The 12,012-nt window shown below is 37.4% G+C and overlaps 1 protein-coding gene across 1 annotated transcript in view; it reads right to left on the bottom strand.

Annotated features, from left to right (window-relative positions):
- Nucleotides 1-20: 20 nt before the first annotated feature.
- LOC132545700 (uncharacterized) overlaps nucleotides 21-12,012 on the bottom strand; it is a 33,838-nt gene continuing 21,846 nt past the window's right edge. Inside the window, 13 exon segments of the mRNA XM_060209390.1 lie at nucleotides 21-205; nucleotides 720-782; nucleotides 1,550-2,443; nucleotides 2,719-2,879; nucleotides 4,533-4,660; nucleotides 5,400-5,516; nucleotides 6,412-6,594; nucleotides 6,995-7,118; nucleotides 7,254-7,378; nucleotides 7,559-7,811; nucleotides 8,332-8,540; nucleotides 9,108-9,188; nucleotides 11,074-11,220. Of these exon segments, the coding sequence (XP_060065373.1) occupies nucleotides 21-205; nucleotides 720-782; nucleotides 1,550-2,443; nucleotides 2,719-2,879; nucleotides 4,533-4,660; nucleotides 5,400-5,516; nucleotides 6,412-6,594; nucleotides 6,995-7,118; nucleotides 7,254-7,378; nucleotides 7,559-7,811; nucleotides 8,332-8,540; nucleotides 9,108-9,188; nucleotides 11,074-11,220 (2,670 nt within the window).

Consider the following 12,012-nt stretch of genomic DNA (forward strand, 5'->3'; position numbering starts at 1 on the left):
ACACGTTCATGTGGTCGAGTTTATCTCCCTGATCCCGGGCAATTTGGTACGTTGTGAGGGTAGTCACAAATGTGAGATATTTTGTTGAACAAAGTTCCAGGGGAACATATCTCGTGGAACTGCAAACCAGCTGCGCACTCATAGAAACGTGTGCAGTCATTGGGATCTGCATGAATACCGTCGGACTTCCCGGAGCAGAATCTTACTGAAAAGCAGAGTTGTAACATTAGCGAAAACACAGTTAAACTTAACGTATAGCCCGGACATTTCTTAAGCAACGACAACGTATATAACGTATGATTAGCCATAAAAGGTAATAACATGCTTTACAAGCGTATACATTACTTTTTACAGGCACATTTGAAGTGAATTAAAAGCGTTAACAGAGTATTAGAGACACAGAGTATGCCATGACCTAAAAGGTTATTACAGGCACATACCTAGTAATACATGCACTAACAGAGTATTGCGAACACAAACAGAGCATTACAGGCACTAAGATTATTTAGTGTTAAAGAATGCGTTTTCGTTTTACACGACAAATGTCCCTTTCAAGACGTTCCCAAAGAGCGGTTCAAACACGGTCGTGCTTCAAATAAAATCACTTGTGTTTAAACTGGTTGTCGTTATGTTACCATCTATGGGCAGAGACGGCTATATAGATAAAAAAAAAACTCTCAGGATCTCGCGATAACGGAATCCTGGAGACATGACTTTACCTGGATGATGATGAGGTTTGTGTGTTGGCTGTGGACCTGGAGTTGATGCTGATGTGCTGGGTGCTAAGGAAGCAATTTAAGCACCATTTACAGAGTAAACGGCAAAAGAAGCTGGTAAGGCATGACAGACATTGCCAATATGCGACTAGGCATGGATTTTACATTAGTCATTGTGTCATTGTGTTACCACTAGTTACATATTATCTTTATAGCAAATTGCATGTGATGTCATTTATATTTGTAGTGATATCCATCAGATTTACTCACATGTATCAGGCCTATTCATATCGACTAGACTTATTCGTGTATTTCCGATTTATTCAAATCCTTCAGATTTAATCAAGTGTATCAAACTTATTCACATCCACCAGAGTTATTCAAATCCATCAGTTATTATTCACGTGTATCAGACCTTATAGCATGTACCATTCCTATTCATATAGACTGTCACACTCAGTATTCCCAAACCTACTATTGTCGTAGGCTGTTGCTTATACTAATCGCGTATTTTGAAATCCGGTCGGATAACACGTATATAACTAAGAGAGGTGCCACTAGGTCTTATCATTATATAACGAAGGGGTCGATCTGTAACTCGAGCTAGCCAGCATGGTCATCTACAGAGAGACTACCTGCATGACTGGTTGAAGCCGAAGTGGGTATATTTTTCGTTAATGTCGTAGGATCCAAGGTCGCTGCAGGTTTTGTTTCTAAGAAGCAATTGGGCAACAGCATGAAGCAAAAAGCTTGACGTGAAAACATTTTAAGAGAAACAAATACAATGTATGTTTGAGCATATATTGTATTTATATATTGGAATCCTATTTTACCTGGCGCGTTGGTTGGTGCTGGTGCATTGGTTGGTGCTGGTGCATTGGTTTGTGGTGCATTGGTTGGTGCTGGTGCGTTGGTTTGTGGTGCATTGGTTGGTGCTGGTGGGCTGGTTTGTGGTGCGTTGGTTGGTGCTGGTGGGCTGGTTTGTGGTGCGTTGGTTGGTGCTGGTGGGCTGGTTTGTGGTGCGTTGGTTGGTGCTGGTGGGCTGGTTTGTGGAGCGTTGGTTGGTGCTGGTGGGCTGGTTTGTGGTGCGTTGGTTGGTGCTGGTGGGCTGGTTTGTGGTGCGTTGGTTGGTGCTGGTGGGCTGGTTTGTGGTGCATTGGTTGGTGCTGGTTGGCTAGTTTGTGGTGCATTGGTTGGTGCTGGTGGGCTGGTATGTGGAGCGTTGGTTGGTGCTGGTGGGCTGGTTTGTGGAGCGTTGGTTGGTGCTGGTGGGCTGGTTTGTGGTGCATTGGTTGGTGCTGGTGAACTTGTTTGTGGAGCGTTGGTTGGTGCTGGTGGGCTGGTTTGTGGTGCCTTCGTTGTTGCTGGTGCGTTAGTTTGTGGCGCTTTGGTTGCCTGAGGATTGGTGACAACTTGTTGAGGCGGCATGGTCGTGACTGGTGCTTTTGTAGGAGACATCGTTGTCATGATAACGCCTGGCTTCTGTGACAGTGCAGATGGTTGTGAGGTAGATGTCTTACTGCCATTGCATTGAGCATTGCTAGGATGATCACAGTATAAGGTATTGGGATTAAATTCTAGACCTGGTGTACACGACACTTCAAACGCGGACCCACCAGCACAGATGTAGTACTTTGAACAGTCAGTAGGACTTGGGTAAAAACCGGCACTCTGAGAGGCACAGTTGAAGCGGTTGGTGGTGGATACCGTATGGTGGGCGACAGGTGCTGTTAATAGCAAATTAAAAATGTATTAGCCTAGCAACGTTTACCAGTTATACAACAGGATACATTGGGTAAGCAAACTAGCAAAACATTCCATACAAAGAAATAGATACGTCCAATATTTCCCTTACTCTTTCAAAACCGGTTGATACACGAGTCATTTTTCAATTGGAAATTGGATTTGAAGGAAATTATTGCATTAAATAAAGACCCTTCGGGTCAGATGACCTAAACATGAAAATGAAGCTTTTATGATATGGAAAATTGTTCATACATACCAGATGTGGTGACTTGAGGAGCGGAAGTGACAGGGGTGTTTGATGGAGGAGCAGTAGCGACTGGAGCATTTGTCTGTGGTGCACCACTTACTGGAGCATTTGTTTGTGGCGAAGCCGTGACTGGAGCATTTGTCTGCGGTGCACCTGTGACTGGACCGTTTGTTTGCGACACAGTTGTCACCTGAGCTGGTGCGTTAGTTACCACTGACTGTTGTAAAGTGGTCGGTGCGTTTGTTACAGAGCTAAAATAATAACGAAATGGAAATAGGGTCCTAAGACTAATTTGTATTATACTTTTTCACTAATGATTTATACGCACTTTTTGTTGCTGATATAATAATTGACATGTGTAGATGGTACCGGTGTAACAAGTAAGATGTAAAATGGAACCTTGGCCACTTTTCAACATTGAGATGTAAACTGGTAGGTTTGGAAAACTGAAACCCTTCGTTAAAACTCTGCCTAAAAAGTTTCAATTTTCCCTATCCTTTTCCTGGTTGAGTTTACTGCTCCCTGTTGATATCCCACACAATGCAGAATTCAGAAAAAAATCACACTATAGTAATCCTACTTTGTCACAGTACCATAGGTATAATGATAAAATTACTATGTGAAAATATTAGGAATTTCGCATGTGCCCCTTGGGTCCATAATTTACCGCAGTAAAATGAACAGAATATGGCAGAATGGGGTCACATATTCTACACATATACATCAAACATGATATAGATTCTCTCAGCAGTACAGTACGTGTGTTTTTGAGATCTGTCCTGAATCCGTTTCTGAAACTTGTCCGACAAAGGCGAAAACAGTTTTGATATTTTATCATGGGAAAGCATCATGGAAAATGGAAGACGACGAAACATTAAAATCGAAAAGCAATCGAAATATTCAAAATGACTGCTGTGCGGTATTCGGTGTTAAGATATGTTGATGTGTTTTCAAGATGGGTCATACTACATTCATTTGGATCTAGATAATCTATAAACTTGCAACATTAAATATGAAAGATTGGTCCGTTTACATATTTTTACCGATAAAAGATGGTTTTGTATAATTTTCAATATATTTCAGCATATTAATTAATTAATATTTAATTTAGAACCAGAACTAATCTGAATTATTCAACATAAAACCTCTTTTGTAATTCATTTTAACGTTGATTATGAAACCGAAATATAATTCAAACCCCTCAGAAATCAATTCTTGTTAATAGACCTAAACAATTTTGAACACAAAGTACAAGATTGAAATATAGAATTTGCTTTGCTATGATGCCAAAGTGAATGCTATGAACATTTGTATCTTAACCATTGATGTCCCAATGACAAAAACCCTAGGACCAAAAGTAGACTCCTTAAAATAACCACAAAAGTACTTTACTCAAACCACCAAGAAGCCTATAACTGTGGATAAGTCGATAAGACAAATATGTTTAACACACTTTGGATTATTTTTTCCTTATTGAAAACAGACTCTGATTCAACTTTTAAGGTTATACCGGTTAATAATCGTTACAAATTAACATTTGTGAACAGATACGATAGACTCGATCATCGGTAATAATGTATTACTACATCCGCCACCTTGCTACAAATATGTTTATATCTGTGTCACGACTTACATGGTTACCTCATATCCGGTGGACCTTGTTCAGGAGCTAGGTGACCTATTTAGGTACCACAGGTCAGGGACTGGCTCTTGTAAAGGAGCTATATCACTGACTTAGGTACCACAAATCAGTGGCTTGCGCATAAAGTAGTTGACACTGATTCTTGTACAGAAGCCAGTTTACTTACCTAGTTACTGTAGATCTTGTCAACTCGTCATTGATAGCGTGCAAAAGTGGGTATTTCCCTTCTCCGCAGGATCCTGTGAAATCATCCAAATCCATGCTCCAAACCATTATACCACCATATTGTTCTTCCTTAACAAAATCCACCTATCATAAAAAAGTCAATAGTTTCAAGGATGTTTGAAAATCAGGGGACAAAAATTTTTAACTTTTGTTCTGGTGATGAAAGTATATAAACAAAACAATAATATGCTGCTGTATACCTTTCTTCGCAACATACGTCAGAACATGTCGAAGAATGGATAACATACACTAAACTATTTTGGAGCCGATGTTTTGTCAACAAATTTTGTCTCTCATTAAATTGTAATAAAATGACAGTGAACATAGAAACCTATTGTGAAAATGCTAAATATTAATTTTATTTTACGATTTCAAAAATGGCTTAAATCCAATATCGGACAATGTTCTTAAACTTTTATAAATTCTTGTTCCTTTGAAAGACAAATGTTTAGGTTTCAATTTTGCGCTTAAAACAGGAAGTACTTCTTAGCTTCTATCTTCACTACTAACTATTGTTTAAAACGTTTATCATTATTCCTTTCGTCCTGCAATGTGAACTATTACTGAAAACGTTAATCAATATTTCTTTAAAATGTATATAATGGTAATCAATCAAAACCATTGTTCATACACCCCAAACGTGTGAACTTTCGTTTCAAGATTGTGATTTCTACGTGTTAATTAAATGTTGAAATCGTTAATCATTAATCTGTTGGTCCTGCTTGTTAACTACTGTTAAAAACCTATATATTTACACATTTGACAGACATAAAAAAAGGCAATCAATCAAAAGTTATGTCATATCAACGAGACCCTGGATTACCTTCTTACGAAGACTTTCTTCATCATCGTAGCCCACCCACTGGTTACCCTTGACGATGTAAGGCACTTCCTGTCCTTGTATGATGTGCTTCTGAGAGCTGGGAATCATTTTACAAATCTGATGAAAATAAAAACTTGAAAATACAAAAACAAAACAAAAAAAAACAAAAATAAATGTTCTTTTGGTGATGACCATTCTATATCAGTGTACAGTTTCAAAAAAGCCTAAACTCCATTACTATTTTCCACAAATCAGGATATAACATTTAAATTCAATTTATTGTTGTCTTCTGTCAATTTCAGATCAGATTTGCTTGTGGAAAAAAACAAGTTCTGCCGTCAATATATAGAACTCGCTTTCTCGCATTCGGTTCAGAATAATTTTTGATCTGTCACCCTTTGTTGAAATAATTTTCTTGCATACGTTCGGTCATATCATTGTCAGTCTGAGGAGGAGGTTTCCTGATTATGACTATCGAATGTCGTTACATCAAACATATAACATGTAATTGAGGTAATGTCAATATAGGATATATAAGAGGACTAAAAAACAATAATCATTTTACCTTCTCCGAATTTGTCCGTCCCTAACAACTATTTGGTTTTGTAGAAAGAAAAGGCAAGGGTGTTATTTAACCCGAAATTAGAAAAAAGACGACAAATGAATCTTACCACAAGGTCTGAAGTCCCCCGCCCCCTCCCATTAGGATATAAAACATCCTAATTTTGTCGACCATCTTATGTAAAACAAAGATATCTCAACACATAAAAATGTAGGTAAATGTTCTTATGTTAAAAACATCTACAACTGCTGAACATGATCTGGCAAGCACAGTCACGCTTAGTCAAATAATGTCATCATTTTTGGTTGAAGTAGATTTCCGGATGGTTCAGTGGAAGTTTTGACAAGTTAACAAATTTTAAATGATAGGTACCTGGTATATATATTTTAGATTAGGTTTACTTGATAAGCATTACATGATCATTTGTATATAAATATGAAGGAACTTTACCTCGTAATATGCAAGAATGCCACCCTCTCCGGTATACCTGCCAGGAGTCCCTGGGCCTCGAATGGGAGCATTCACATCGGTGTTAGAGCCCGCCAGTGTAAAGGTGCGACCGTATAGAGGCATTCCGATGTTAAGCATACTCTTCGGTGTTCCTCTCTTCACATATTCATGAGCAGCCCATTCCTAATGACAACAAATGCTTCCACTATTGTGATATTGAAAAGATATGTGTAAACTACTTGAAATATTTATTTTGTATGTTTATTTCAGAATTGTGAAACAAGCTATCAGCTTATGTTAATCACTCTTGATGGCCCGGATGGAAGCGAATGTGGGATATTGCTGTGGGAGGAAACCGGAGTACCCAGGGAAAACCCACGTAGTTAGGCATGTGATAGCAAACCTGTACATGTCCGTTCCGGGAACCGAAAGCCGGATGGCTAGGTGAAAGGTGAGTGTGTTACCACTGCGCCAACCGACGACCAATGTAAAAGGTACATGCTTATCATATCAATGTCAAATATTTTAATTTGAGGATTAGCTAAAATATTTTTCTTTGTTTCTTTTAAATCGTCCCACTTACCACGTTAAGGGTTGTGTCGTTACCAGTATCCATTGGACCTGCTTTTAGAGGACTGTTGTGGCCGGTGTGGTCCTCAAACGCACCGTGTAGGTCATAGGTCATAAGGTTGATCATATCCAGATACCTGCACGGGAGAAAATTAATTTTCTCTTTTGTTTTGATCTCTTGCATCGTGTGATATAAGTGAGGGTCAGAAGGTGAGTTTGTAAAGGCTAAAGGAACACGGAGAGGACCATATGACTTGAAAATTGTGACTTACTTCACCAGCTGGGGCAAGTCGTAAGCAGATTCAATCTTTGCCTTGCCTGCTCCTGTAGCTGCCGAAATGAGCAAACGGGGTTTGCCACTCCTTTGTGCCTCTGCGTCAAATACTTCACGTGTTTTCTGTACGATGTGAAAAGAATTAAAGTAATCTGTAATATATATATATATCATCATTGCAGTTGGACTCGACTTTCCTCCATCAGCAGGTCAATGGGAATCTTCTCTTCCTAACTATCATGACGGTAGATGTCGGCTCTCCCTAACATTAGGACAGAAAATTTACCTGTACAAATTACTAACCTTTACAAGGGAGACGAATCTTTCCTTGTCTGCAGCCGGACTCCCCCTGTTGGCTGGATACTCCCAGTCGAAATCAAGGCCGTCAAAATCATGGGAACGAAGGAATTTTGCGGCGTCATTGGCGAAGTCTGTGCGAGTTCCATCGGAGGCTGCTATCCTTGTGAAAGGTGCAGATCCCATATTCCAGCCACCAACTGCCAACATAGTCTTCACGGACGGGTTCTGAGACTTCATTGAATTAAATCGCTCGTACCTACATATAATTGAACATGACAGATGATTTATAATACAATCGATTCAACAAAATGACATATTGCGTTTACCTGCCATTTTAGAGTGAATTGTAAAATAAGTCGATATCCATGCAACTGGAACACAGACAAATAAAAAAAACCGCACAACATCAACATTCTTGATTTTATGATATTCCAGGTAATACAAACAACGACAATTTCTAGAAGTATATTTACTTTTTGTTTAGGTTCAGTATATATCCTTTTGTTTAGATTGAGTATATGTCCTTTTTGTTAAGATTCAGTATATATCCTTCTTGTTTAGATTCAGTATATATAATTTTGTTTAGATTCAGTATATATCCAATTGTTTAAATTCAGTATGTATCCTTTTTCTTTAAATTCAGTATATATCCGTTTTGCTTAGATTCAGCATATATCCTTTTCGTTTAGAATCAAATACTTATATTTGTGACAACTGTCATCTCGACACCGATTCGGACATGTCTCTGATATTAGTCTGTGATTTAAATTACTTACATGCCTTTGGACCATGACGTGCTCTCATCATTCCATTCGAATGCCTTCAAGTGATTTCCATTGAGCTTCGCGAAAGCATAAATAATATGTGTACAGAGAGTTGGGTCGACGTTCTCGGGAAAGAATTTACCAGGTTTCTGTCTGTATTGTGACCAATTAGTATAATAACACACACGGCGGAATGCATCGGTAGCCACTGAAATAGCAACCTATCCCTGTCATTGGTATACTAGGAAAGCGAGTCATTGATTACATGATTTGATACCGTTTGTAAAACGACTTGGATTAATTAAATTAAATTAAATAAATAATTTAAATCTCATGAAAACATGAAAAACATCATATACAACGTTTACCAGTTATACAACAGGACACATTGGGTAAGCAAACCAGCACAACATACCACATAAGGAAATATATACGTCCAATATTTCCCTTACTCTTTCAAAACCGGTTGAGACATGAGTCATTTTTCAATTGGAAATTGGATTTGAAGCAAAATATTGCATTAAATAAAGAATAGCATTTTGAAGCAAAGTATAGTCTCACTTCACTTTAGGGGACCCATTCCCAGGTGCTTTGAAATAATTTCCTATCTCCGTTGATCTTTCTGATCTAATTTGGCTGTAATCCGTCCAGACGTTAGGTAGAGGTAGTGTTTGAAAGAAAAACTTTATGGATGGTAGACGATGCACAATGGGAATAGGTCATCTTGCCCCTTCGGGTCAGATGACCTAAACATGAAAACGAAGCTTTCATAATATGGAAAATTGTACATACATACCAGATGTGGTGACTTGAGGAGCGGAAGTGACAGGGGTGTTTGATGAAGGAGCAGTAGCGACTGGAGCATTTGTCTGAGGTGCACCTGTGACTGGACCGTTTGTTTGCGACACAGTTGTCACCTGAGCTGGTGCGTTTGTTACAGAGCTAAAATAATAACGAAATGGAAATAGGGTCCTAAGACTAATTTGTATTATACTTTTTCACTAATGATTTATACGCACTTTTTGTTGCTGATATAATAATTGACATGTGTAGATGGTACCGGTGTAACAAGTAAGATGTAAAATGGAACCTTGGCCACTTTTCAACATTGAGATGTAAGCTGGTAGGTAAGGAAAACTGAAACTCTCCCTAAAAAGTTTCGTTTTTCCCTATCCTTTTCCTGGTTGAGTTTACTGTTCCCTGTTGATATCACACACAATGCAGAATTGTTTAACACAACTGATCTCCACAATTCCTCAAATATACTGGCATGCGCAGTCGCAGTAGTAGTAAAGTTAATCTGGGGGCATTGGCTGTGACATTACTGTTGATTGTCTCTCTCTATTTAGATTTCTGGTCATGAGCTCTAATCTATATGTTCTCCCATTTTGGCAAGTTAATCTGGCACAAAATGATAATGATATATGTTTTTCAAGGATTTAACACAATGTTCTAATAGATAGAGAAGCTTAAACAAAATAAAATTTTTTAAAAAAGCACACTATAGTAATCCTACTTTGTCACAGTACCATAGGTATAATGATAAAATTGCTATATGAAAATATTAGGAATTTCGCATGTGCCCCTATAATACCCTGTGATTCGCTCTATGGGTCCATAATTTACCGCAGTAAAATGAACAGAATATGGCAGAATAGGGTCACATATTCTACACGTGTACATCAAACTTGTTATAGATTCTCTCAGCAGTACGGTACGTGTGTTTTTGAGATCTGTCCTGAATCCGTTTCTGAACCTTGTCCGACAAAGGCGAAAACAATTTTGATATTTTATCATAGGAAAGCAACATGGAAAATGGAAGACGACGAAACATTAAAATCGAAAAGCAATCGAAATATTTAAAATGACTGCTGTGCGGTATTCGGTGTTAAAATATGTTGATGTGCGTTCATTTGGATCTAGATGATCTATAAACTTGCAATATTAGATATGAAAGATTGGTCTATTTACATATTTTTTTATTTATATTTTAAAAGATGGTTTTGCATATTTTTCAATACATTTCAGCATATTAATTAATTAATATTTAATTTAGAACCAGAACTAATCTGAATTCTTCAACATAAAATCTCTTTTGTAATTCATTTTAACGTTGATTATGAAACCGAAATATAATTCAAACCCCTCAGAAATCAATTTTATTATTTGATAATAGATCTAGACAATTTTGAACACTAAGTACAAGATTGAAATATAGGATTTGCTTTGCTATGATGCCAAAGTGAATGCTATGAACGTTTGTATCTTAACTATTGATGTCCCAATGACGAAAACCCTAGGACCAAAAGTAGACTCCTTAAAACAACCACAAAAGTACTTTACTCAAACCACCAAGAAGCCTATAACTGTGGATAAGTCGATAAGACAAATATGTTTAACACACTTTGGATTATTTTTTCCTTATTGAAAACAGACTCTGGCTCCACTTTTAAGGTTATACCGGTTAATAATAGTTACAAATTAACATTTGTAAACAGATACGATTGACTAGTCATCGGTAATAATGTATTACTACATCCGTCATCTTAATATAAAAATGTTTATATCTGTGTCACGACTTACATGGTTACCTCATATCCGGTGGACCTTGTTCAGGAGCTAGGTGACCTATTTAGGTACCACAGGTCAGGGACTGGCTCTTGTAAAGAAGCTATATTACTGACGTAGGTACAACAAATCAGTGGCTTGCGCATGAAGTAGTTGACACTGATTCTTGTACAGAAGCCAGTTTACTTACCTAGGTACCGTAGATCTTGTCAACTCGTCATTGATAGCGTGCAAAAGTGGGTATTTCCCTTCTCCGCAGGATCCTGTGAAATCATCCAAATCCATGCTCCAAACCATAATACCACCATATTGTTCTTGTTTAACAAAGTCCACCTATCATAAAAAGTCAATAGTTTCAAGGATGTTTGAAAATCAGAGACAAAAATTTTTAACTTTTGTTCTGGTGATGAAAATATATGAACAAAACAGTAATATGCTGATGTACACCTTTTTTCGCTTCATACGTCAGAACATGTCGAAGAATGGATAACATACACTAAACTATTTTGGAGCCGATGTTTTGTCAACAAATTTTGTCTCTCGTTAAATTGTAATAAAATGGCACTGAACATAGAAACCTATTGTGAAAATGCTAAATATTAATTTTATTTTACGATTTCAAAAATGGCTTGAATCCAATGTTGGACAATGTTCTTAAACTTTTATAAATTCTTGCTCCTTTGAAAGACAAATATTTAGGTTTCATTTTTACGCTTAAAACAGGAAGTACTTCTTAGCAACGGGAAAATGTTAAGATTGTTGGTGCTGTGAAAAGAATCACGACGTCAACCACGCCGTCAATAAGCGTAGTCTACAAGTAAAGAATCTATCTTCCCTACTAACTATTGTTTAAAACGTTTATCATTATTCCTTCGGTCCTGCAATGTGAACTATTACTGAAAACGTTAATCAATATTTCTTTAAAAGGTATATAATGGTAATCAATCAAAACCATTGTTCATACACCCCAAACGTGTTATTTTTCGTTACAAGATTGTGATTTCTACGTGTTAATTAACTGTTGAAATCGTAAATCAGTACTCTGTTGGTCCTGCATGTTAACTACTGCTAAAAACCTATATCATTACATATTTGAAAGACATATAAAGGCAATCAATCAAAAGT

This window comes from Ylistrum balloti, unplaced genomic scaffold (assembly GCF_031769215.1).
Source record: "Ylistrum balloti isolate Yb309-2 unplaced genomic scaffold, AGI_CSIRO_Ybal_v1 Utg369852, whole genome shotgun sequence".
Taxonomy (NCBI): domain Eukaryota; kingdom Metazoa; phylum Mollusca; class Bivalvia; order Pectinida; family Pectinidae; genus Ylistrum; species Ylistrum balloti.